Below are 25,956 nucleotides of genomic sequence, written 5' to 3' on the forward strand. Positions count from 1 at the left end.
CCGTGTGTATTCCGTTCTTAGACCGAGGTAAAGTTCGCAAACCGGGACACTACTTCCGGTTTTGTGGAGTTTGTAAACTGAATTGTTCATAAACAGGACTGTTCTTAGACCGAGGTATCACTGTATCCTCATATGCCAGCCCACCTCAAGAGACCGAGGCAAGAGCAAGTGTCAAGTGACATGGTGTCTTTCCTAAATGGACTGGCTGATCTTCCTGCCGTGACTAAAAGTCTTCGGAGGCGCCCAGCCTCGGCTGTGGAGGAGACGCTCTGCACATGCTCAAAAAGCACATGCAGAAACAACCTGGAAAGCACACGGGGAGCAGACCAGCGCCAATGAAGGGCTGCAGGAGGGCTCCGTCCTGCCTTACATCAAGCCAGTGCTTTTTCCTTTTTTCTTCCAAAAAATGTTTAGGAGTACTCTCATTTTGACTCAAGAAAATCACCTTTTTATAGTTCAGATCGGGAAAAATAAATACAGTAAATGGACGAAAGTACAAAGATTCTCAAAATGTCTGGGTGTTTGCATCCCCCCAGAAAAAGCACCGCATTAGCCCACAGCGTAATTTCCATTCTTCGCCAAGGTGCTCCGCATTCCCGAGTCCGCGGCTCCCTCTAGCGGCCGCTCGCCGCCATTGCGCGCAGGGAAAGCCTCGCCCCGCCCCCGGGCTGCTTCCGGTCTTCTTCCCTTCGTGCGACCGCATTGGCTGCCTTTCCCCTCCCATCTCCTCTCCGATTGGGCGGAACGGGCGGCCGTGGCAGGTAAGAGCTAAGATGGCGGCCGATGCCTTTTCTAAGGAGCAGCCGGCCGGCGCCCACGTGACCGGGGGGGGGAGAGGCCCTGGTCCCCCGCAGGACCCGCCGCCCCTCAGGTTGCCCCCCCCCCGGGGCTGCTGGACTACAACTCCCAGCCCCAAGGCCCGGAGGGGAGCCGCCTCTTGGGGCCGCCTGGCCCCCAGCACCCCTCGAGGCTCCGGGGGCTGGAAGGAAGGTCCGAGCACTGGCTGGCCGCCCCGGGACACGAGGCCGGACCTGGGTCTGGCCCGGCGGGGCTCTGGCATGCTGAGGCATAGTCCCAATATCTGGAGGACACCTGGTTGGGAAAGGCTGGTCTGCTTCGTGGGTGCACAGACATTATTATTATTCTTATTTATTGGAATTTAAATGCAACACATAAGAAGTTCTTAAAAAGAAAACCAGAAGTGTGAAGAGAAAAAAAGGTCTATAGCAATTGTTAACAGTTACCATTTTAAACCTATATTATATTTTGTATAAATAAGTTAATTGCATGGATAAGTATAATGGGTGTGCAGACTTAAGGCTGGCTGAGTCTGTGTTGTTTTTTCAACTAAGATGCTGGGGACCCCCAACAGGAACTGCGTGCAGAATAATTCAGTAGGGGCAACATAGAATTAGGGATGGGGGGCCTCTGAGCATGTCCATGGTCCAGGAATTTGTTTCCCTTGACAGTCCTGTCACATAAGAAGCTACTCTTCCTTTCATCCTAAGTCTTCTTCATCTGGACAGGGGAATCTAGATTGGGAGGGTGGCTCTTTGTTGCTGCCGTTAACCCAGTGTTTCTGATTCTCAAGTTACAGAGAATCTTCTGCCAACATCCAATGGCCTACAAGCAGATCCTGGATCTACCTTCTGCCCGTTTCTGCTCAATTCTGACTGAGAGTAGCTCTCTAGAGTCTCAGCGAAAGAAACCTCTCTCCCACCACACACTGTCGGATCCCTTTCATTCAGGGATGTGGAACCTCTGGCCCTCCAGATGCATACGAAACAGTTTATATCAAAGCAGATTGTTGGTCTGTCTAACCCAGTTTCTGGCACATACCATGTGAAAGAAGCTAAAGGTGCTTATACAGTGGTGCCCCGCAAGACGAAATTAATTCGTTCCGCAATTTTTGTCGTCTAGCGAATTTTTCGTCTTGCGAAGCACGAAATCCCATAGGAATGCATTGAAAATCAATTAATGCGTTCCTATGGTCAAAAAAGGTCTAAACAAAGCCAAATTTGGTACAACAACAGTTTATTAACTGCTCTTTAAAGTCACACATACTGTAAAGAGCAGTTCAAAAACTGAAGGGAAAATAAATTAACTTTATAAACAAAACATGTCTTTGTTTTTAGACGTCGCGAGACGTTTTCGTCTTGCGAAGCAAGCCCATAGGGGAAATTCGTCTTGCGAGGCAAATCGAAAACGGAAAAACCTTTCGTCTAGCGAGTTTTTTGTCTTGCGAGGCATTCGTCTTGCGAGGTACCACTGTAATTCACTGTGAAAACAGACTAAGTTTGTGGCATTTGTGCTGATCTCAGTCACACATTCCTTATACTGAATATCTCTTAAGGTGTATCTGTTAAGGGACATCTTCAAGAGATGAGAAGGCTAAGGAGTAAATCCTACACAAATCTGGAGTCTTGATGGTGCCTTTTATGCCGCCTCCAGGCAACTCCTGCAGCCAAGCTGGTGCCAAACATATTGCTCTGCTCTCCTTTGGTCCACACCAGCGAGGTTGGTCTTGTGGTCTGGGCAGCCCAGGACCTCCAGACACACTGCCCAGACTGGCACCCCAGGGAGGTCATTTCAGTGCTGCTAATGCAGGGATTTGACGTCACCCCTGACGTGCACCCCATTGTCTCTCAAGACAGAGATGCCAAAAAATGTTCAGGTGCCATGAGGCTTTTTACTGGTTTTGCTCTGGCAGACTAACCCAGTAACCCCTCTGGGAAGTGTTTTTGGGAAGCTGTCTTATGCCAGGATGAACCTGAACCTGCTCTGAGAAATAAAATGGCTGAAGGCTTTGCCCTGTGAGAAGCTTCAGGGCGCATTTTGCTCTTGGCTATGGTGAATTCACTACATCTGGGATGTGCCTTAATATCCTGCTGTTGCTGGCATGAGCAGTGGTTGGTGATGATGGGAGTTTGAGTCCAACCACATCTGGAGGGCATCTCTGCTCTAAACCTCGCCTTGGTCATTCCTGGATAGATGGGCAATTGACCAGAATAAAAGCACAGTGCAGATGCAGAACAAAATTGCTTTCATCCTGCTTCCTTTCAGTAGGAATTGGATGCTAAGTAAAGAGATGGTTCAGACAGATCCAGCATAGGTTGTGCTCTGTCACCTGCTGGGCATTATACGTTATAAAAGGTCAATTCCCCAAGCTTTGCCTGTGCTTGTTCCAGCATTCAGTATTATCTTGGGGTCTGAATTGTTCTTTCTGGACATTGTGCTAGAAAGAGGAGCCTTCTCTTCTGCTTTGTGTCACAACCTTTCTCTTCCTCCTCAGCAGGACCTACGGCTGCTTCCCAAAATAATAACCTCAAAGGGCTAACAATGGCATTGTCACCTGGACACTCCAAGGATGGCTCCTGTTGCTCCCACCATATGGCCGTGCCAAGTGTTCATCAGACTCTGGAGGAGATGGATTTTGAGAGAGGTACAGAAGCTCTGGGGCATTGAGTCTGTTGTGGGTCTTTGGAGGGGTGAGAAGGGGATAAGGAGATGAGCTTTAACTAAAACTCTCTTTGCCCCCTTGCTTTGCCTCCTTATCCTGTCTGGAGGAGAGAAAAGATAAGTTATTATGGTCCAAAGCAGGGGCGGGAAGGCCTCTGGCCTAGGAGCCAAATGCAGCTGTCTGAGCCTCTCTGTCTGGCCTACAAAATAGACTCTTCCTGGGCCCCTCCCCTTCCCAACCACCCCCTGTCTCCCCAAGCTACACTTCACTGGCCCTGCATTGCACACCCTTGTTTGGCTGCAATGCATTTTGGAACCCTGATAATGCCTCTTGCTTGCTGGTTGGAAGGTAGAGAGGGGCACTGAGAGGAAAATAGTGATAGTTTCAAACAATGGCAGAGGTTTGAGTAAAACAGCAATGGTAAGACATTGAGAGGGGAAACTGGTAGTTCTAAACAATGGCAAAGCTTTGAGTGGAGCAAGCAGGGAAGGACACAGGGAAAATGTGGTGGTTTAAAACAAGACTTGAGGACAGAGAGACACGAGTTGAGAAATAGTTTGTTGTGTTAGCTTTTTGTGTTGTACCCATAGTCAGGTAAATTACGTTAGGTAAATGCAGAGTGGTGATGAGGCACAGGGCTGCTCAGTGACAGACTAGTGCCAATATAAAGATAAATTGAAATTTATTTATGTGTAGGGATTTGGTGTGCTGCTCTGAACGGAGACCTTGAGAAGGTCAAAAAACAGATCCTAAACCGCAGTAATCCCAGCGAGCCAGATCCCTTTGGATACACAGCTTTGGTAAGTGTCCAAGGTTACTGTGGGGGTCAGATTTCAAAAATACATGAGAATGCAACCATACAAGAGAGTTGGCTACTAGTGTCCCCTGCCAGGTGTCCGAACAATGCATAGTGCCTGCACCTTGTCTTTTATGAGAAGGAAGATGCATCTGCTGTCATGCGGGCTCCATTCATGCTGGTGTGACATCACAGTGATGTCAGGTGACCTCTTTTTGCCTGCAGAGCCATTCACACAAAGGCACAGTTATTTGCAAGTGCTGAGGATCAGCTGAGGGGGGAGGGCCGTCGCTCAGGGCCAGATCGCCTGCCTTCCATGCAGAAGGCCCCGGGCTCTGTCCCTGGCATCTGCAGGTAGGACTGGGAGAAACCTCTGTCTGGAATCCTGGAAAGCTGCTGCCAGTCAGCGCAGACAGTACTGAGCAAGGTGGCCCGAGGGGGTTGAGGCAGCTTCCCCTGTTTTCTGTTTGCGAAGCCCCAGACATCGTGCTGTGCAAGTGCCTCCCCATTTGACCCACCAGACTGTTTCAGCCAAGCCACACACACCTGCCCAACACAGAGGCCGTGGAGGTGTGGGGCAGGGATGGCAGAAGTGGGGCTCTGCAGGCACTTGTGCATGGCATGTTGCAAGCCCCATGATTGCAGGTGGCTGCCAAGGCCCTTTCAATCCAGCTGCATCTTCAGCTGCCCCACATCTCACATCCTACATCTTACATCAAGTGTGGGGCAGGGGAAGGTGGCTTGCCTGAAATGGCCCAGACCACCCCAAGATGCCTCGTTTTCTGCCTTGCAGCACTATGCCAGCCGCAATGGCCACTATGACGTCTGCCGATTCCTCCTGGAGAGCGGAGCTGCCTGCAACGCTCAGACCCATGGCGGGGCCACCCCTCTCCACCGAGCCTCTTACTGTGGGCACACGGAGGTGGCTGAGCTCCTGCTGACCTACGGGGCTGATCCAGCAGCCACTGATGACGATGGGAAGACCTGCTTGCACAAGGTGTGGGGTACCGAGTGGCTCCTTGGCCGTTTCATTCATTCGTAGGCAAATGTATAGTGATGCACCAAGACACCTTTGCACGTAGGGTCACACGGTTGTATGGTGGGGCCAGAGTGGGTGGAGCAACGCAAAGGACTCTTCCCTTTCTCCAGTCAGCTGCCTTCTGGCCATGCAAAAGTCGCCCACACGTCTCTCTGTTCAGGCAAGCCTTCTGCAAGGAGGGTCACAGTCCCAGGGCTGATTCCAGACAAGCCCTGAGGAAGGCAGAGTCCCTGCCCCTCCAGTTCCTAATGGGCTGTGGGTTTTCCTTATTTTGGGGGGGCGGGGCGGGGAGGGGATGCAATGTCCTTCCCTTGCTCTCATTGGCACCTCCCTCCCGTGAGTCTGGCTGGTCCGTGGGAGGCCCAGGTGGTATAGAGTAGTACAGTTTTTAGAGCATGCTGGACTAGGACCTGGGAGATCAGGGTTGAAATCCCCACTTGGCCCTGGTGCTCACCGGATGATCTTGGAGTCAGTCGCTGTCTCTCGGCCTGACCTCCCTCACGGGGTTGTTGTGGGGATTAACTGTGCAGGCGGGGGAACTGTGTACTCCACCTTGAGCTCCTTAGAGGAAAGAAGGTAGGGCTATAAATGCAATAAACAAGGGGCAACCCTTTGCTCTCAGCTTGCCTGAGGACCCCTCCCTCCCTCCCTCCCTGCAGGCAGCCGAGAATGGACACGGAGACCTCTGCCTCCTCTTCCTGGAGCGCAACTCTGACCTGAGACGCCTGCAGGACAAGAGCCTGCGCCGCGCCTGCGATTTGGTTCCTGACAAGAACGAGGACTTGAGGAAGCTTCTGGAGTAGGGAGCTGATTGTTGAGGAGATGAGGTGTTCTCTTAAGCAAACATTTCCACCGACCTGCTAACGTCCTCTGGTATTACAAAGGCATGTGTGAACCAAGTCCACTTGTGACCTGTATCTGTGTAGGAGGTGTAAGCAGTCTCACAGTTCTAATTGCTCCTCTTCAAGGCCTGGCCTAGATTTTGGAGCCACCAAAGTAAGAGGGGGCCATGGCTGTGACTGGGATTATGCTGGGGTCCCTGTGGTTGCTGAAGGAGAGTTTGTGGGGTATGGGAGGGCTACTCCCGCCCCTAAAAGCAGCTGGATCTTGGGAATGGCTATTGCTCAGGTGTTAGGCAGGTGGGCTTCCTCAATCAAGCTCCTTCAATCGGCTTACGGCGTCTATCCCTGGATTTGGGGCTCTGGGAAAAGTATCTGAAGAAGGGTGCATGCACACGAAAGCCCATACCAATAACAAACTTAGTTGGTCTCTAAGGTGCTACTGGAAGGGATTTTTTATTTTGTTTATACCTTTGGTTAAGTTTCCACCAATTTTTCTTCTAATTTCTTCATAACTGTAGCCTTCTTCACTTAATAGTACTATTCTACATCACCTTCTGGGTGACTAGTCAACTCTTTGCACCGTTTCTTTAATTTTACTATGTTTTACAAGCTCACTAAATGAAAGAACAAAAAAAACTCCAACTAACCTGATAGCAATCACATAACATACTGACAAATGTCCTCCTTATTTATGTTGTAATAAATAATCCTTCATAAAAGTTATTGCACAACATTCTTCATTAAATTATCTTTCTTTCCATTGATATATAATTTTATGGTATTACTCCCAAAAAAAGTGGTGTTGTGAGCCATCATTGCCAAAACAAGATGATTGGCTCTCTAAACACTTATTTTTCTGGTTATTTGGCTATAACTTTTGATAATTGAACAAACATAGTTGCATTACATTCTTCATTAAATTATCTTTCCATTGATGTATAATTTTATGGTATTGCTCAAAAAAAAGTGGTGTTGTGAGCTATCAAACCTCAGAAATACACTTTCTCCAAAAGGTTTCCACAATTTTGGCCACTAGTGTAGTCCTGCTTAGAGAAGACTCATAGAAAATAACAGGGCTCACTTAAACCTATTGATTTATAATGGGATGAAGTAAGGATGACTAAGCCTGGATCAAAAGTATGCATTTTATTTCCCCTTTAGAACTTTCTTCTCACCAGAAGCTTAGTCACATGTAATTCCTGACTCCATCAGAGACGCCCAATAACAGTACACACCTAAAGAAAAGCATAGGCTATCCAAAACATGAATTCCAGCTCTTAACAAACAACCACATCCCCACCCTTCCAGATGTTACAGCCTGCAGACTCAAAATGGCGAAGCTTGCCCTTTTGGACTGTACCAGCTCATCAGTGTGCCAAAGGAGCTCTGCTGCATCGACCGAGAGGCCTCTGGCACCAAACCCAGCTCCCAAAGGATCCATCCAGGAGGCGGAGATGGCGTCAGAGCCATGAGCTTGCCTCACACTTTCACAGAAGTGGCAAGGTAGGGGAGGTGACTATACCAGACCTGACATGGGGCTCCGCATGAAATGTCGTCCTACTTGAAAAAAGAAACTTGGGTGCAAATGAGGTGGGCCTTTGAATGCGAATGGGTCACACGTTCAACCCTTTTCCTGCAAGCTCTTTATCCACTAAAAATCAATCCCAGCTGTTTTTCTTGCTACATTTGAAAAGGTACATGGGCCCAATATATTTCTTCCCGTGGATGGAACAATGACTGGGGTAAGATGGGGAGGGGATGGTGGATCAGATAACATCCCCCAGGGGAAAGGTTCAGCTGGCCCTTCTCTGATGCTCCAATTAAATTTGGACCCACCAACCTCATTTGTAGCTGCAATAAAATATAATTAAGGCCCTAGCAACAGCCTTCCCAAAGGCAGTGCCCCCCAGATGTGTTGGAACTGCATCAGCATGTGCTGGCTGATGGGAGTTCTAGTCCCAAACATCTGGAGAGCACCAGGCTGGAGAAGGAGCTGTTTCATTTGTCTCTTGTGTTGCATCTAATCTGGCTCTTCAGATAGGGCAAGATCAGAACATGAAATGGCCCAGGAGGCTGGACCATTCCCTTAGCTGGTCTCCTTATGCTTTCAGCTTCATTGCTCATTCATTATTTTACAAAGAGGTCAAACTGGATCTCCATGCGGAAGCTGGGAGAGGGCAGGACTGGCCAGCAATGGCATCTTATCCATCAGGGGTTGCAGCAGGTGAATGAACTCTTCTTGGCTCGGCTGATCCAGCGCTGTCCTGTAACGGGATACTGCTTATCGAGCAGAGGGATCTTGCTGTGCCCTTGGCCACTGAGATCAGCAAACGGAAATGAGCGCACCTGTCTCCCCACTTGAACTTTTGAATCAACTTAGTGTTTCCTTTTAAAGAAATATTCCTTGTGACCAAACACTAAATAATAACAGTTTTCACACATCACACTACCAAGACAGTGTCTGTATAGATAGAGATTTATAGATAGATACACACACACCTAGGGACACAGGTGGCGCTGTGGGTTAAAGCCTCAGCGCCTAGGACTTGCTGATCAAAAGGTTGGCGGTTCGAATCCCTGCGGCGGGGTGCGCTCCCGCTGCTCGGTCCCAGCGCCTGCCAACCTAGCAGTTCGAAAGCACCTCCGGGTGCAAGTAGATAAATAGGGACCGCTTACCAGCGGGAAGGTAAACGGCGTTTCCGTGTGCGGCTCTGGCTCGCCAGAGCAGCGATGTCACGCTGGCCACGTGACCCGGAAGTGTCTCCGGACAGCGCTGGCCCCTGGCCTCTTAAGTGAGATGGGCGCACAACCCCAGAGTCTGTCAAGACTGGCCCATACGGGCAGGGGTACCTTTACCTTTACCTTACACACACACCTAGTCAATAATCAATGCAGTTACTATGCTATCCTCTTAATATTACCGTATGGAAAATATCTTTGTCAACATCCCTATCAAAAAGCAGCTCTCTTCTCCCCCACCCCAAAACACTCAATGCCTGCACTTCCTGAAGCAGAATCCTGGAGTGTTTATGTAACCTTGAGCGCTTGGGCAGTGGGAATAGCATCTCAACAAGATTAAATATCATCCTATCTGGCAGCTATTTCCATCCTGCTCCTCCTGTACCTGTAACATGAACTCTTCAGCGACAGAGAATCTTGGCTTTCAAATTCCTGTAACCTCCTCCCTTCCCTACCTTCTACCAGACCTCAGTAGTTTATCTGTGAGACTTTGACAGCAGCAGAAGGAGGCTGGCAGAGCCGAATGGGGCTCCAGGGCATTCAGCCAGAGGATGGCTTCCGCCCCAGAGCTTTTCAGCCACGTTGTTTCTCCACCCAGCAATATGGTGGTAGAAAGAGAAGCCGTGCAGCCCACAGTAATGAATGAGCAACAGTTTGGGACACCCTTCGCCAACTTGGTGCTCCCTGGATGCTTTGGATGGTGGTGGGCTGACAGCATCTGACCAGCCAGAAGTTTCCCTGCCTGGTTTCAGCTGCTCAAAGGTCTTACTTCATTTCTTCAGTAATCCTCTTAAGTGTTATTGATCTCATGTGTTTTTGTAATTTATATTCAGTCCATGAGAGTAATTTGCTTCTGAAATTTCCCCTCTTGTTGGACCAGCTTATTCATTCATTCAGTTTTTTTGGTCTGATATAAAACTGCTTCCTAGGCGACGTACAGACACAATAAAACCCCCCCAAATCCTCAGGTTTAATGGTAAAACAATGATGCATGATCAAACATTGTAGACATAGACCACATCCACACCTTACATGTGAACAGGTGTTGCTTCCCTGCAAAGAATAATGGGAGCTGTGCTTTGTTAAGGGTGTTGAAAGTTGTTAGGAGACCCCCTGTTCCCCTCACAGCGCTACAATTCCCAGAGTCCCCTGTGAAAAGGGATTGGTGGTTAAACTGCTCTGGGAGGATCTCTTCTGCTCAACTGTCTACAAATCCACAGGAGGCACAGGCTGCCGTCTGGGCTGCAGCTTTTTAGATCCAGGCTTCACTCCACCTGCCTGTACACAGGGGCACCTGCTCCCCGCTTCTTTACCCCACCCTGAATCCAGAGTGCAAGTTCTGGGGAAGGCGTTCCTGCCGCAACGGCAGGGGCCACAGCACAGCAGCGGAGCATCTGCTTTGCATGCAAAAGGTCCCAGGTCCAACCCTCAGCATCTGCAGGCAGATCTGGGAATGCCCCCTGCCTGAAACCCTGGAGAGCCACTGCCGGTCTGTGTAGGCAACACTGAACTTGATAGACTAATGGGCTGACTTGGTCTAAGGCAGCTTCCTATGGCACTTGGGCCCCCAGCTGGTCCAGGCTTTGTGTGTCAAGGCCAACAAGGTTGAATCGGGGCCAGTAGCTTATTGGCAGCCAATGCAGCACCCTTGGGAGCAAGTAGCATGGCGGTAGGGAGCCTGTGCCCCCTCCCCAATGTCATGGGACTCCCAACGGCTCTGATTTATCTGGAGCTCTTCTCATTCCAAACAATTGCACATGTTTCCCACTCTGGACCTGGGAATCCCACTGCCAAGCTCTGGAAACCTTTAAACTATGAAGTTATTTTAGCCCGCGTGACATGGCACCTGAATTATCCAGTTTGCTGGAGGGGAGGGAGAGCTTTGGAGCAAAGCCGAAAGGCAGCCTCCCCCCCCCCCGCCCCGGGGTGGAATAAAAACAGCTGCTGTGCCTGGCGGCCAAGGAGTGAGCGTTGTGGCTCTGAGGTAGGGGGGACCATGGAGATCTTCAGCATTCAGCAGTTGGTAAGCGATGGAGGGGTCGGGTGGGGGGCTGAGGGCAATCCAGAGCAAACTGGGAGTAGCGGGATGGGTGCTCAGCTCAGAGATGGGCAAACGGCAGGCTTTGGCTCTTGTTTTTTTAAAGAGAGCCTTGAGGTACACCAGCCACAGTCTGGTGCCAGGCATGTGTGCGTTGAGAATTAAGGAACAGGATGTCTCTGTGAGTGTCTGCTCAGCCCAGGAATTTGTGACCAGGACCAGGACTGAGCTGGATTGTTGCAATTGTTGAGGCAATTAGTTAGAACCCCTTGCAGGCATACTGCACATTACCTAGAAATCTACTCAAAGGCTCCACACCTGCCATAGACCTTATTTGGGTGGTAAGGTTCTCTGATCCAGGACTGCTCCAGACTGCGGGGGCAGGGCAGGGGAGTCACAGTGTCGGGCGGTGTGGGTTGGGGTGGCCAGCTATGCGTTGCCCCCAAAAGAAGACAAAAGGGCCAGCAGTTTCCATATGGCCATTGAGTTGTATACACGCAAATTTAGAATGGCGCTCATTTCAATAGGAATGCAGCACAATACAGCCGACCAGCAGGTGATGGGGGGTGCCTGCTGCAGCTCCACGGTAGCCCCCCCTGAAGGCTCTGGGGTCAATGCCCAACAATTAAATTTACTGTCAAGGAACGGGTCGTGGCTCAGTGGTGGAGTATCTGCCTTGCATGCGGAAGGTCCCTGGTTCAATCCCCAATGGAATCTCCAGGTGTGGGGCTGGGCGAGAATCTGCTTGAACCCCCCCCCCCCCGGATGCTGCTTCCAGTCAGTGCAGGCAATAGTGAGCTAGATGGATCGGTCGAGCGTAGCCTCCTATGTTCCCTTGCTGAAAGAGCTGAGACTGAACGAACTCCTTCAACTGCCTTATATGTGCAGATGGGAAGGATGTCACAAACAAGCCTGCTAGGCCTCCCCTGGGCTGCAGCTGGTGTCTTATTGTGGCTGCTGTGTCCAGCTGAAGCTCTGCTTGCTGCCTCATGGAGGTCACCCAAGACCTCTGGGTGTCCTCTTCCCTGGAGGCCTAAGAAGGAAGGGAGCCGCTGACCGCGCTGGAGTGACTGAAACTGGGGAGAAAAGAGCCATTCCGTTCATGCTTGGCCTGTGACAGCAGCAAGGCCTAGAAGCTATCGCATTACTCTAGTAATCCGGGCGGGGGGGGCTGCCTCAGGTGGCACATGTTGAAAGACTATTTAAGGGTGTGGGGTGTGTTTTCTAACCTGTAGGCTGCCTTCATTATTTCTGGGGTCATCCCTGCCAAGCTTCAGGGGGGTCCTCTGAAAGTGGGGGAGGGGGAATCAAGAAAGGCAGGAGCAGAGCCCGAAAGGTGCAGCAAGACTTTTTAGTGTTGATCCCAGCAGAAGGTGGGGGGAGGGGGAGGGGCGCCCTTTGGATTCCATCCGAGGCAACCAAATGTATTTGTAATACATTCCTTGGAAAGGAAGCATAATGGAGGCTTTAAAAGAGGAATGGACTAATTCCTGGAGGATGAGGCTATCAGTGGGTACTAGTGATGGCATAAGGCCATTGCAAGCCAGGAGAGTTTATTCAACAATTAATCTGCTACATTTATAGCCCAGCTCCACCCCACCCCCGAGCTGAAGGGGACACACCTGGTTCTCCCTGCTCCTTGTTTAATACACCAACCCTGTGAAGTAGGTGAGGCTGAGAGGCCGTGACTGGCCCCGGGGTCACCCACTGAGCTTTGTGACTGAATGTAAGCCCCGAGCTCCCAGGACTGAGTCCAGTTCCACCCCACCCCACTGGCTCTCTTCTGCTTCCCAGAGTCCTGGACCCCCAGTGCTTCTTGCTGGTTTCCCCTTGGGCTTCCTAAAGGCATCTGGGTGGCCACAGGGAGAACAGGATGCTCTTAGGTGTTTGGGTTTTCTGCCTCGCTGCCAACATGTCTCCTGTTGTCTCTGTATGGACCTCTCAAGCAGCATGTTTTCCTTTGGCCAGGGAGAGCGTGGGGCTGGGTGTGGGCAGACCACACTGAGCTACAAGCAGTCAGGAAATGATCGCCCTCTTGCAATGACTAGGACGGGCATGAGAGCCTGGGGGTCATCGGAATGAAGTTTGGCCAGCGGCTGTTCCCAGTCACCTGCTAGTGCCTGGGGATTTTCCACCCTGGAGACGTCCTGCCTCAGGCGCCCAAATGTCTCTAGTCGGCCCTGTGGTGGACAGTGCTGACTTTGCCCTTGCAGGAGGAGGGAGCATTCGCCGCACATGATGTGTGTTCCTGAGCCAGGGGCTGCTGCTTATATACATATCCATATAAATAGAAGTTGCTTCATCAGGGCCAGGAGGAGCTGGCGGCAGGGAGGGGGGGAATGCTGCAAATTGGCCCTGGCCCTGGGCACCCTTTCCACTCGGCGGGAGAGCAAGGTGGATCAGCAACTTGCAGAAACATATAAACTAGGCTGAGGGAGCAACTGGCTGTAGGCAGGGTGGGAGCTTAAGAGCAGCTCAAGAACTTCAGTGGGCGTTCTGGGGCCAGGTAGGCTGCTGTGGATTCTGATGCAACTGAGGCAGATTGTGCACCTTTGGTGCATTTGTGAGATGACCTCCTTAAGTTATTTTGTACACCTGCAAAACCTGGGGCTCTCCCTCTCCCTCCCACCCTGTTTCCTGCCCTCCTGCCCTGCCCTGGTCCATTTTATGAATTCATTGCTGTCATTACTGTCTTTATATCACCTCCTTCCAGCAAGGAGATCAAGGTGGGGGACCCAGTGAGTTTCACAGCTGAGTGTGGTCTCCCAGGTTCTAGTGCAACCTTCTAACCGCGGTACCACAGAGGCTACAATCCCAGCAGTGCAGGAAACTGCCTTATAGTGAGTGAGCTCAGTGATGTCAGTGCTTTCAGGCAGCAGGTCTCCAGAGTTTCAGGCAGGAGACATTCCCAGCCCTACCTGGTGATGCTGGGGATTGAACCTGCACCTTCTGCATGCAAAGAGATGCTCCACAGCTGAGCTATTGACACCCACCACCAGAATTTGCAGCCAGAAGGAGGGATATAGACCCTAACCCTAACCCAAGACAGTCCTCATGCTCCTGCCTTTTTCCTTCTCCCGCCAGGTAAGTGGCGAACGACATGACGAGAAAGGGAGAGGTTTTGAAGTGCTGGCAGGAAGCGTGGCCAGGGAGCCAGAGAGATGGCGGTCAGGCCCGGCAGGCGTGTGGGAAGCAGTCAGCAAGGAAAGGCAGAAGGCAGAAGATGCGAAGAAGAAAAAGGTGGGTGAGAAGTTCCACCTTGCTCGTGGGGGGTGGGCAGGGGCCTGTCTCCCCCGCAGCCACAAGGGGGCAATAGTGGACAAGAAGGCTCTTGTCTGGCAAGCCAGCTGGCCAGCTGTTTCTTAGTCCCCCAGCAGTCAACCTGCTAAACAGACAACGCAAAGGTGTGCACCTGGGATCTCTTCACGCAGCTGAGCCAGAGGCTGACCTGCGTTCCCAAGGCATCACATGGCACTTGAAAGATCAAAGGTGCTTCCAGACATGGATGATTTAGCAGCAGCAAACTTAGGCAGTTCTGCTTGAAGCTGGAATTGGAAGAGCAGCTCTGCTTCCAGATTTCTAACTCAATGTAGTCAACTGGGCAGGTACACCCCACTTTCCCCCAGACTTCATTGTAGGACGTGGGGAGGGGAAAATGCTATGGGACTATTGTATGTGGGGAAAGGACTAAATACTCCCTGCACTGTATTCTCTGAATGTGATCACACACACCCTGCTTCCTATAGCAGTTTGGAGTATGTGTGTAAACAGATGTAAAGGCAATGATATTTGGGAAGGAGAGAGTGAAAGTGATAGAGCTGATTGCTACAAAAGAGAGGCAGGCCACAGAAAAGGAAATGGCTAGAGCACATTCTAGAATGGTTGAGCAATCTATGAATACAGATCTGGAATAGCAATGCAATGGATCATCTACACCAGTGTTTCTCAAACATGGGTCGCCAGCTGTTGTTGGACTACAACTCCCATCATCCCTAGCTAGCAGGGCCAGTGGTCAAGGATGATGGGAGTTGTAGTCCCACGACAGCTGTATATCCAAGGTTAAGATAAACTGGTCTACCTTCGGGGAGATTATGCTCTGGATGCTCTGCTTCTGTTAAATGTCACTGAAGACTGAATCCTCTTTCTGCTTTGATCTCTTAGCCCTTCAAGGGCCACAAGATTCTGTCGGCTCTGTTGCACTTATTGATGGATTGAATTTATATCCTGTCTTTCCTCCTAAAGGAGCTCAGGGCAGCAAACACATTCATAACAAAAAAATTTTTAAAGAAAGCAACAGACAATTGGGAGCCTGAAAGGGCACTCCTGATGACTCTCTCTGGGTCTGGTTCTGCTCGGGAGCTCTCAGTCAGAGCCCCTGCATGGAGCCGGGTCCTGCCCAAAAGCAGTTGCAGCTGTTCCCTGTCAAGGGGATACCAGGTGGGTGGCTGCACCCCAAGTGGCCCACGCGGGTTGAGGGCTGTCAGCATCCTGGCCTGTGGCTCCACCCCTGGTTTACTGTGAAGCAATGTGGGGCAGCCTCCTGAATACAGGGAGCACCAGGAAGAGTGGCAGCATAATTTGAATGTGGCAGACAAGCAAACACTTCCCTGCTGCAAAGCAACCCTGCACAAGCCCCACTGAAATGAATGGAAGCTTTGCAAGGGGGCGTGGCAAAGCTCTCCCACTGGGTGTCCCAGGCCTCCCCTCCCCCACTGCGGCAGGTTGCCCACCCATCTCCTTTCCCCCGTCTCCTTTCCAGCTTGAGACACTCAGCAATTCCAGGCTGAAGCTAGACAGCCTACAGGACTTGGAGGCGATTGTCAAGCTTCGCAAGCATAAGAAGAGGTTGAAGAAAGTGGTCCGCCCCAAAGAACGGGAGCCAGAAGTGATGGTGAGTCTCGCTTTGCCAGAAGACTGTGTGCTGCAGCACAGGGGTGGCCTTGACACACTGCTTTGGAGGGAGGGGCAGCGCTTCCCCTGCAAGAGGAAGTTTGTGGCTTGGACCTAGCTTGGCAGGCATTCATCCCCCAAAGGGTCTTGCGTTGGTGCACCACCAATTGCATCTCTTCTCAGAAAAACCTGGTCTTGTCACAGGTATCCATGCTTGGATAGCATCCCAGACAGACCGCCTGTGAGACTGCCCAACTGCGTCCCATCATAAGACAGCTTCCAATTTATTTTTGGGTGCAATTCAAAGTGCTGCCCCCTTGCAAGCCCTAAATTAATTAGGGGCTGGTGCATCTCTCATATGAACTCATTCAACATACCAACATACCCAGATCTGCTTTAGAGGTCCCCTTTATAGGGCTGGGACAAGACATTTTGCTACCTGAAGCAAAGGGCAAGATGGTGCCATCACATTCCACACCCAGAATTCAAGTTTCACCTTCCACACCACCAGCAGGACAGTGTCTTCTGCTGCATCCCTGGGAGCAGAGGCTGGCTTAAGGGTCCCCAGGGAAAAGGTGGGAGATGGATGCTCTGCCCACCAGCATTGGCACCTGAAGCAGATGCCTCCCTCTGCCTAATGGGCAGGGCTGTCCCTGCCCATCCACCTTCAGGGCTAAGCAAGTTGGCTACAGACTTAGCAATGGAACAGCCATATTGTTATCTCTGAGGCACCAACTAAACCTTTCTTTTTATAAGTAAAATTATTAGTAGAATTATTAGTAGTAAAATTATTTCTTATTTAAGCAGAATTTGTACATTGTTCAACTAAGAAACCCTATTATTATTATTATTAGTAGTAGTAGTAGCAGCAGTAATAGCAGTAGTATTGCTTAGTTTTGGGGTGGGGTGAAGGTGGACAAGGCAGACCGAGTGCCCCTCTCTTCAAAGGGGGACAGGCACCTTGTGGAAAAGCAGAGTTTGACTCCTATCGCCCTCCTCTATAGACAGAGCCTGTGGGTCCAGTGCAGTTTCTTCAAGCGGCACTGGAGAACCGGATGCCTGTCATTGAGAAATACCTGGCAGATGGAGGGGACCCCAACGCTCATGACAAGGTAAAGGGGGTGCTAAGAAACGCAAGCCTCCTGCTTCCATCCGGAATTTGCCTAATGATGAAACAGGGAAGGGGGGATGGGGCAGTCCAGGGAACCTACGGCAAAGGCAAGGATGGCAGCTGGGGTGGAGGTTATTAGCAAAGGAAGGGAGAGAGAGGCAAATTTGCCCAAGATATATTGGTGTCAAGAGCCGAAAAGCACCTCCCCTTTTATTCAGCCTTAAAGGATGCAATCCCCTGGGACGTTCTCTTGCACAAGCCCCACTGAAAGGAACCTACCTGATATTGCACATCTCTCGCTCACTCTGCTGGACATCTTCTCTGGGGAGTGTGGTTGTCTTAGATCATTTCACTTAAGTCCAAAACTCTGCAGCTTTCATCACAGCTGCAGCATCAGGGGCTCTCACAGCATTCGCTGGAATCAGCCCCCCCCCCCGTCAGGTCTCTCTGCCTCCCCAAATTGCACCAGGATTCTCTCCATTGGAGGCAGCTGCCTTGGTTTTCTTTGGTTGGATTGAATGGTCTCATGGGGAACCCCCTTTAGACACTCAATTATGAAACACACAATTAACATTTCCCTTCTTCGTCCTGTCCCCCCCCCCCCCCCGCATTATAAGCACTTCCACATTCCTGATGCATAAGACCAAACAGCAGCAAAAAGCAGTTTGCCAGCTCTGATGATGAAAAACAAAAAGACCCAGCATATGTAGCTTTGCATTCCAAGCTCACTTAAATCCCGGCACTACTGAGGCTCCCGGAATAAAATGGAGTTTGCTTTTCCTCCTGCCCTGATGCAAAAGCACATTTACTTTGGAATAGCCTCATTTTGGTGTAGAAGAGGATAATATATTTTACAGTAAAAATAACAACCTGAGCTCAGGCTTCCACCCCCAACTATAAAAAAATAAGTTGAAAGGAATAATAATAATAATAATAATAATAATAATAATAATAATAATAATTTATTATTTGTACCCCGCCCATCTGGCTGGGTTTCCCCAGCCACTCTGAGCGGCTTGCATGGAAACCAAAAATACACTAAAATACCACAGATTAAAAACTTCCCTGAACAGGGCTGCCTTAAGATGTCTTCTGAATGTCTTTTTTTTTTTTAAATGATTTTTAATGATTTTCAAAACATACAACAAACAAAACAGAAAAGAAAACAAACACGCTTCAAAAAACAAATACATACAAATAAAATTGACTTCCCCATACCTCCCTTTCACTGCATCCTTATTTTCCCATTTTTTTCTAGCAACCCATCAATCAGTTCTAATTAACTCTCTTTAGATTTCCTTACCCTTGTCATTTACAGCTGTAATTCTCTGTTTCTTACACCTTCACATCTTATCAGTCCATAATTTTACAACAGTTTTTAAGATATACTTTAAATTTTCCCCAATCTGAATTTTCCCCAATCTGTCTTCTGAATGTCAGGTAGTTATTTATCGCTTTGACATCTGATGGGAGGGCATTCCACAGGGTGGGCGCCACCACTGAGAAGGCCCTCTGCCTGGTTCCCTGTAGCTTTGCTTCTCGCAATGAGGGAACCACCAGAAGGCCCTCAGCGCTGGACCTCAGCATCTGGGCAGAACGATGGGGGTGGAGATGCTCCTTCAGGTCTACTGGGCCGAGGCCGTTTAGGGCTTTAAAGGTCAACACCAGCACTTTGAATTGTGCTCGGAAACGTACTGGGAGCCAATGTAGGTGTTGCTGCGGTGATGAGCGCCAGTTCTGGAGGGGCCTGGGGTACCCCTGCCAGCTCAGGAACCAACGTCAGGCCTTTTGGTCACTTCTTCCATCAACTGCCACTCTCTGGGATGGTCATTTGATTGCCCCTCCCCCAACGCGCCAACAACCCCAAGATCCAGCCGCGGACGCACTTTTGCATCTAAAGCCATCTTAGTTGATTCAATGCATGAGTTTGAGCTGATTGATTACATCTGTCTAAATTTGTATCAATGGAAAACAATCATTCCCAAAGGATGGTTTTAAAATTCCAGGTGTTTTGTGCCAGGCATCACCTCAGAAGTGCGGTTCTTGCTTCTCTCTCACGCGATGAATGGTTGCTAAGGTGGCCCTTTGCTATCTGCAGTTTTGATAGGTGCTTGTATCAAAAATATACATCCACAAGAGTGCAAGAGGAGCATGGCTGCAGGATCAGGCCAAAGGCCCACCAGCATCCTGTTCTCTTAGTGGCCAAGCCAGATGTCTCTCCGCGTGCGATGGCCAGCAGCCGCCATTCAGAGTCACGCTAGCCCTTGTGGCCATCAGCCAAGGAGAGCCTTGTCCTCTTCCACAAATTTGTCCTGTCCTCTTGTAAAGCCATCCAAGTCGGTGGCATCACTACATCGTGTGAGACAGATTCCATTGTTTAACGTCTGTGTGGAGAGCCTGCTGCTGGATCAGGCCAGTGGCCCATCTAGTCCAGCATCCTGTTCTCACAGGGGCCAACCAGATGTCTGTGGGAAACCTGCAAGCAGGATCTGAGCACAAGATCCCCACTTTTGATTCTCAGTATCTGGCAGTCAGAGGCAGACTATCCCTGCACAATATGTTCACATGGAGACAGTTGCTCAGCAACTTTTTAAGCTGCATTGCCCCAGAAGCAGACAACCCCCTGGTGGAAATAAAACATCCCCTTTGGTGTTCCCCAGCTTCATTCACTACAAACCCCCAGATTTTGGGTCCCTTCCATACAGGTGCTGAACTTTTGTAGTCGTTTCATGGGGTTTTGTAGCATGAACCCCACGTTTTGTAGCCCCCCCCAACTGAATAATTGATATACAGTATCAAGCTATGAACCCCTGTTTGATGTATCAGTTCCTCAGTTTGGGAGGCCCTGCAAAATGCAGGGTTTACACTACAAAACAACTACAAAACTTTGCCATAGTTTTGGAGGGGATTCAAAACGTCATGGTTCATGGTGAATGAAGCTGTTTTCCCCCAACCCCAAAGTAGCAAATGCTTGTCAAAGCTGCTATGTGGCTCTGATCACCGGTTTCTCTGTAGGCAAATGGGTTTCACTGCAGGGGCAAAATCCCCTGCAAAGGAGAATTCCCTTCCTGCCACATCCTTCTTCCAGGTCCCCCTACCCTGAAGTGTTTCCTCTGCTGGGCTGGCTATAAGCCTGGCAGTGAGGGTGGAGATACCCATGGAGAGGGGGAATCAGTGGAAGGGAAAAGCTTAAGCGCCCTTCTTCCCAGCACTCCCCCCTACAAACATCCCATTGCCCTGTCCCTCAAGTCGCATGACTTTGACAAAGGTCTGCATTTGCTAGAGCAGCCCTTGTCAACCTGGTGCTCTCCAGTGCTGGCTGTGGCTGATGGGAGCTGTACCTGAAACCGTCTGGAGGGCAAAGGCTATCCTAGAGTAATGTGCAGTTCTGCACTAGGAAGGAGATCCCCTGTCCCAGGAGATGCTGTTTTGGCTTGATGGGCTGCGCCAAGTATCCATCACAGAAGACCCTCAGGTGGATGTGAAAGGGGTGGGCAGCCTTGCAGGGTGCTGACCTGTCAAACCAAGGTGCTCCTTTGTGTGTCCTCCTGCAGTTCAGATGTACAGCCCTGCACCGGGCCTGCTTGCGGGGCCATGCAGAGATCGTGGACAAGCTGCTGGAAGCTGGGGCCAAGCTGGAGCCGAGAGACATGGTGAGCACCTAGGGATTCCTGACACCTGCTGATGGAGAAAACGTACCCATCAATCGCTACTTTAACTTCACTCACTGGCTTAAAAATGCTAAAAAGCAGGAGCAAGCCAGGTTGGCTGTCATCGGGGCCATGATTCCAGCCCAGAGGACAGGCATGTGCTCTCCTGCCTTGCTGAAGCTCTAGTGGTTGAAGAGGGAAAGAGAGGCAGGGAGGGAGAGGTTGGGACCCTTTCCAAAAAGTAGGAAGGGTACACCCACCCCACCATTCTCTTTGCCAACCTGGTGCCCTCCAGATGCTTTAGAGCACAGCTCCCAAGAGCGCCAGCCAGCACGGCTGCATGATGCTGAAGATGCTGGGATTTGTAGTCCGAAATGTGGCAGGCGCCCATTGGCGAAGGCTGCTTTATGCCACAGACTGCCCTTCCCCACCTCCCCGCTCCTGTGCAGCCAGACCTTCTTGTGCCCCAAATGATCTTCTCCCTATAATGAGTGGGCTCTGCTTTGACGCAGCTGGACGCGACCCCTGTGCTCTGGGCCTGTCGTGGGGGGCACCTGGAGATCCTCAAGCGCTTGATGGGCAGGGGAGCCAAGATCTCCACACGGGACAAGGTGAGCAGCCTCAGCCAATGCTGCCTGCCCCATCTGGGGGCGCTGCCTCCGTGACGGAGTCCCCACCGGGACAACGGGGTGGGCTCTGAGGGATTCTCTTTCTCTGGCAGCTGTGGAGCACCCCCCTGCACGTGGCCGTCCGGACGGGGCACAGCGACTGCGCAGAGCACCTCATTGCCTGCGGGGCAAACATCAATGCGCAAGACAAGGTATGAGATGGGGGGGGGCTCTCTGCCTCTGGGCTGTGGGGAGCAGCTGGGGTGGCCAAGCCCTCCTTTTGGCTCTGCCCGAAGGTCTGCACTGCTTTGGGGAGGCAAGCTGCCAGCAGAAACCCTCCTGAGTTGAGCGGCTGAGTTCTCTCCCTGCCGCTGGAGGAGCCACGCCTCTGAATGCCGGGAAGCCCCTGCGAGGAGTGAGGGGCTGCTCAGGTTTCTTTGGTGTCTGGATGGCCCTTGAGGATGGGATGCTGGACCAGATGAGCCTTTGGCCTGATCCAGCTGCAGGGCTCTTCTGATGGTCTTTCCTTCTAGGCACTTTGGGGTGTATCCTCAAGCACTTTCAGAAATGGCCCTCGCCTCACAGTGAGCTCTTTGCTTTCGCAGAAGGAATTATGCAAAATAAAAGCAATTGCGCTTGTTTGCATAATATATGCAAGACACAGAATTGTTTTTATCTGACACACTCTGCACACAGCCCTCCTTTTACTGAGTTGGAGCATTCATCCTTCTAGCCCAGGTCAGTTTGTTCATTGCCATTTTCCGTGGGTTCTTGAGACTTCCAGCGGGGAATCCTTTTAGCCAGAGATTGACCCAGAGATCTTTTTGCATGCAAAGCAGCAGCTCTTCTGCCGAGCTAAGAATCTGCCCTTAACTGGCCCTGGTGTGGAGGAGGCCAGGCGCACTTACTCTGCCCCCCCTGCCCAGGAAGGAGACACGCCCCTTCACGACGCAGTCAGGCTGGGACGCTTCAGGGCTGTGAAGACGCTGCTGATGTACGGGGCAAACCTGGCCATCCAGAATGAGGTGAGGCATGGACAGCGGGGAGGTTTTACCACCCTTTCAGAATGGGCAGCAAGCAGGGAAGAGCCTTGGGCCCCCAGAGCTTGGGCGGGTCTGGTGGCACTGCTTCTTGGTGCAAATGTACCATTTGCTTTCTGCACCACTCTGTAGGCTCACTGAGTCTGTCAACTTGCGTCTGCGCTGTATCATAGCAGGTGACAGCTTCAGATGCTAAATGCTCCTGCATAAAAAGGCCCTTCACATAGAAAGGTAGCAGTTCAGGGCAAAGGTCAGTCTATAACCCTTCTCAGCACCATGTAACTTCCCAGTATAGAGGGCTTTTTTAATGAGTGTCCATACCTGCACTCGGAAGCCCAGGCAGATTTACTGGCAGAGTGAGAACTAAGCTGATGCTCAACGAGGACGGGTGGAGGGGGCTGCTCGGGAAAGAAAAGCCCCCGTTGCTTGCCTTCTGCGGCCAGCGGTGGGCCTGTGCCATAGCCTGCCATCCCATCTGTCAAGAAGCCCAAACAGGCTGAGCCTGTAGTGTGGGGAGCAGGGAAGCTGCGGCTCTCCAGGGTGCAGCCTACTGCCCTGTAGTCAGTCCTGCCACAACACCTGGCATGTCTCGGGCTCCCCTTCCCTAACAGAGATTGGAAGGCTTCTTTCTGCCTCTTCCTGGCCTTCCAGCTTGAGGCAGGAAGCGGAGAGGCAGGCAGAGCTGTCTGATGCCGTTTTTTGTTCTGGCAGGAGGCGGTGACTCCAGTGGAGCTGGTGAAAGACTGGCAGATGGGCATCCGAGAGACACTGCAGGCCTGTGCCAACCGGCAGCGAGGCCCCCTCAGGAGCTGCTGAGAGTGGGGGGCCCTGGGTGGTGGGGTGCTGGTTCTGTGAGCTGACATTCCACTGTACCCCTCTACCAGCTGGGGACCAACTCACTCCCCTTGCCCTTCAGCAGATATGCCCCCACCCCGTCATGACTCTGGTGCCAGCGGGGCACCAGGTACTTATTTGGTACCCTCGGGGTGAGAGATTGTCCCTGAGGCCTCCCTCTTATGTCTCAACAGGCTTTGAGGGTCAGTTTTCTGCTCCTCGGAGTGGGCTGGGAGCCAGCCATGCTGGGCCTCTCCCCACTTGCTCTTCCTGGTGGAGCCGACAAACTCCCTCTCTCTTGTGGCTCTCTGTGGAGGCTGTCACCCGAGGAGAAACTAAGGCACAAGAGATGGCACTTGGAAACCTTGTGGCTGTGATCTGGGGCGTGTGGGGGAATGGGGGTCTTTCTTTGGAAACAGGGAAATCCACTGTCCTCTCTGGCCAGCAAGAAGGGTGGAGGGGAAAAAAGGCTTTTATTACAGGGAGGTGGGTAGATGCACAGCCCCTTCGGGAACTCCCAAAGCAGCTCTATCAGGCAGGGCAAGCAGGTGGTGAGGGGAATGCTGTGGCCGTGGTCCTGCTGCACAGGAACACCTGGGGGGGGGCTGCAGGGCTAGTCCCCCCCCCCCCCGCCAGACACTAGGCAAAGGACAGCATGGCACACCAGCCTCATTCTGCTCCCAGAAGCTGGTTGTTAATGGCAGTCAACTCTCACTTCAGTGCTGGTGACGGGCGGCAGACAAGCTTAGAGGGTGCAGGGAAGGCCATGGGGCACACAGCTTTTCTCCCAATGTTCCACTGCTCCGCCTGGGCCTGTTGCAGGGCATTTGCAGCAGCAATGGGTAAGCAGCGCAGCACATTGAACTCACCTGCTGGAGCAGCCAGCCAGGGCGCTCGCAGGTGAGGGTGTGCTGAGGCATTGGGAAGACAAAGTAGCCAGCCAGCCACCCCACCAGCCGGAAAGCATTGTTACGGGGAGCTCAGGAGGAACGTCTGGGGAGGGCAGGAGCCCTTGTACTGTGCCCCCTCCCCATCTACTGCCTAGACAGCCTCCTCACTCTGCCGCATGATAGGGGGACAGAGAACTTGTGATGGCTGCCCTTCCCAAGTGCCTTAACAGTTCTGTTGGGGCTGAGAGTCCAAGGAGGCCTTGGAGGAAAAGGCAGACAGCTTCTGCCTTTCACAGATCCTGGAGGCCACTTCTGGAGCTTAGTTGCAGCCTTCCCTGGTCCAGTGGTGAGGACTGGAAGCAACTTCCTTGTAGACTGGGGAGCCATGCCTGAGACACTTCGGCCACAGCTGGTTATGAACCAAACCTCTGCTGGCCTCCACAAGCAGAAACAAGGATCCTCTCTCAGCTGCCTTAATTTCCCCTTTGAGGCATGAGGGAAGCACCCCAGCTCTTTCCTGTCAAGCATCCCTGTGCCTGTTCCCTTGGGAGACGCCCTGGGGTGGGGCTTTGCACATGCCCCAAAGGGCATAACCTTAGAAGGTGCCAGCGACTGCCTCCTCCTTGCCATTCCCAGCCACTGCTGTGGAGCCACATGCCTCCAGGCACGGCCCTCTCATTCCTTGCCTGTTGGAGCAGGATCTTGGCACTGCTGGTTCAGGCCATGACCCAACCAAAACATGATCTTCAAAGGATTTATTCTCTGATGCAAAATGGATCTCAAGTGCTGCAGGTTCCAGTGTTTGCACACTGCTGGCACAGCTGTTCTTGGCATCATCCCCTTACTGTTGTTTTGTTTCTGGAGTGTGCAGAGCAGCTCCCTGACTTTCTGCTAACTGACCTTCACCGTGGAACTGGGTTTCACGTTCTGTATACCTGACATACATACCTGTTGATGGATTTTTTTCAAGGTAATCAGTGAAAGAGCCCCAGAGCCAGGATGGGCATTGCCCTTCAGTGTCTGGTTACCACAATGGTCTACCTTGTTGACCTTGCTGTCTGGTACATGGGTGACACTGGACTCTGGAGAATGAACTTTTAATACATGTCTGTGCCCCTTCCGTGGGACGCGGGTGGCACTGTGGTCTAAACCACAGAGCTAGGGCTTGCTGATCGGAAGGTCGGCAGTTCGAATCCCCATGATGGGGTGAGCTCCCGTTGCTCGGTCCCTGCTCCTGCCAACTTAGCAGTTCGAAAGCACGTCAAGTGCAAGTAGATAAATAGGTACCGCTCCAGCGGGAAGCTAAACGGTCTGCGGACAAACGCCAGCTCCCTTGGCCTATAGAGCAAGATGATCGCGCAACCCCCGAGTCGTCCGCAACTGGGGTACCTTTATGCCCCTTCCATTCTGCAGAGAAATGTGCAGAGGGGGTTGGAGGAAATTACTTGAATGGATCTTTGCAAACCAATGTGAGGTCTCAATTCTTCTCAAGTTGATCTTGAATCTAAATGTGTCAAAAACAATGTTCTAGCCTCTACTTTTTTGGGGGGAAATTCTGACAAATTCAAGCAGCTCTGGGCAGCAGCACGTGGCCATCTGGAGGATGGGCTCTCTTTGCCAATCAGGTGGTGGAACATTCTCAAAGGCTGTTGACCTTGACATTTCTGGCCCTTCACTCTGTGAGAAGAGAGCCCTCCTCTCCCCCACAGCTGGCATGTCAAACAAGGCCCTACTTAAGGGACTGCGTGGGGCTGACTATAGATGGCTAAACCCCAGTCACCCAAAAGGCTTGGGTTTGTTTTTTTGGAGTATGAAACTGATGCGATTCCTCTTTGAACAAGAATAAATCATTGGAAGCCCTGGCTTTGTGCACAGAGTTCTGTGTTTTAGGAAAGGGCTGCTCCTGAAATCCGCTCTCTCTCCAGTGCTCTGGCATCAACTCTTTCTCCTCAAAGGTTGAAACAAGAAAGCCCCCCCCCCCTCTCAACCACTGTTGGTAACCCTACAGCCCATGCCTCA

General features: G+C 51.4%; 2 protein-coding genes across 3 annotated transcripts; both read left to right on the forward strand.

The window, feature by feature from the left end:
* Nucleotides 1-676: 676 nt before the first annotated feature.
* On the forward strand, nucleotides 677-6,856 carry ANKRD39 (ankyrin repeat domain 39). 2 transcript variants are annotated; one of them, XM_081921403.1, is made up of 5 exons: nucleotides 677-761; nucleotides 3,296-3,442; nucleotides 4,157-4,260; nucleotides 5,050-5,253; nucleotides 5,955-6,856. In XM_081921403.1, the coding sequence occupies exons 2-5, from the start codon at nucleotides 3,340-3,342 to the stop codon at nucleotides 6,096-6,098; spliced, it is 555 nt and encodes a 184-aa protein (XP_081777529.1). In that variant the 5' UTR covers nucleotides 677-761; nucleotides 3,296-3,339; the 3' UTR covers nucleotides 6,099-6,856. The 2 variants fall into 2 exon arrangements, with proteins under 2 accessions (XP_081777529.1, XP_081777528.1); XM_081921402.1 differs by having other exon boundaries at nucleotides 698-761; nucleotides 3,293-3,442.
* Nucleotides 6,857-10,776: 3,920 nt separating this feature from the next.
* ANKRD23 (ankyrin repeat domain 23) lies at nucleotides 10,777-25,799 on the forward strand. Its single transcript, XM_081921336.1, has 9 exons — nucleotides 10,777-10,899; nucleotides 13,999-14,154; nucleotides 15,674-15,805; nucleotides 16,809-16,916; nucleotides 20,470-20,568; nucleotides 21,078-21,176; nucleotides 21,287-21,385; nucleotides 22,100-22,198; nucleotides 22,925-25,799. Exons 1-9 carry the CDS (start codon nucleotides 10,873-10,875, stop codon nucleotides 23,027-23,029), a joined length of 924 nt encoding a protein of 307 aa, XP_081777462.1. The 5' UTR covers nucleotides 10,777-10,872; the 3' UTR covers nucleotides 23,030-25,799.
* The last annotated feature ends 157 nt before the right edge of the window (nucleotides 25,800-25,956 follow it).

This window comes from Podarcis melisellensis (genome assembly GCF_964234715.1).
Source record: "Podarcis melisellensis genome assembly, chromosome: 8".
Lineage (NCBI taxonomy): Eukaryota > Metazoa > Chordata > Lepidosauria > Squamata > Lacertidae > Podarcis > Podarcis melisellensis.

Bases quoted from the DNA above. Each gene is read 5' to 3' on its own strand.
- ANKRD39 (XM_081921403.1), top strand. From the start codon at position 3,340: ATGGCATTGTCACCTGGACACTCCAAGGATGGCTCCTGTTGCTCCCAC. The intron at 3,443-4,156 runs GTACAGAAGCTC...ATTTATGTGTAG, and splicing joins GGAGATGGATTTTGAGAGAG to GGATTTGGTGTGCTGCTCTG. The intron at 4,261-5,049 runs GTAAGTGTCCAA...TCTGCCTTGCAG, and splicing joins CCTTTGGATACACAGCTTTG to CACTATGCCAGCCGCAATGG.
- ANKRD23 (XM_081921336.1), top strand. From the start codon at position 10,873: ATGGAGATCTTCAGCATTCAGCAGTTG. The intron at 10,900-13,998 runs GTAAGCGATGGA...TTCTCCCGCCAG, and splicing joins TCTTCAGCATTCAGCAGTTG to GTAAGTGGCGAACGACATGA. The intron at 21,177-21,286 runs GTGAGCAGCCTC...TTTCTCTGGCAG, and splicing joins AGATCTCCACACGGGACAAG to CTGTGGAGCACCCCCCTGCA.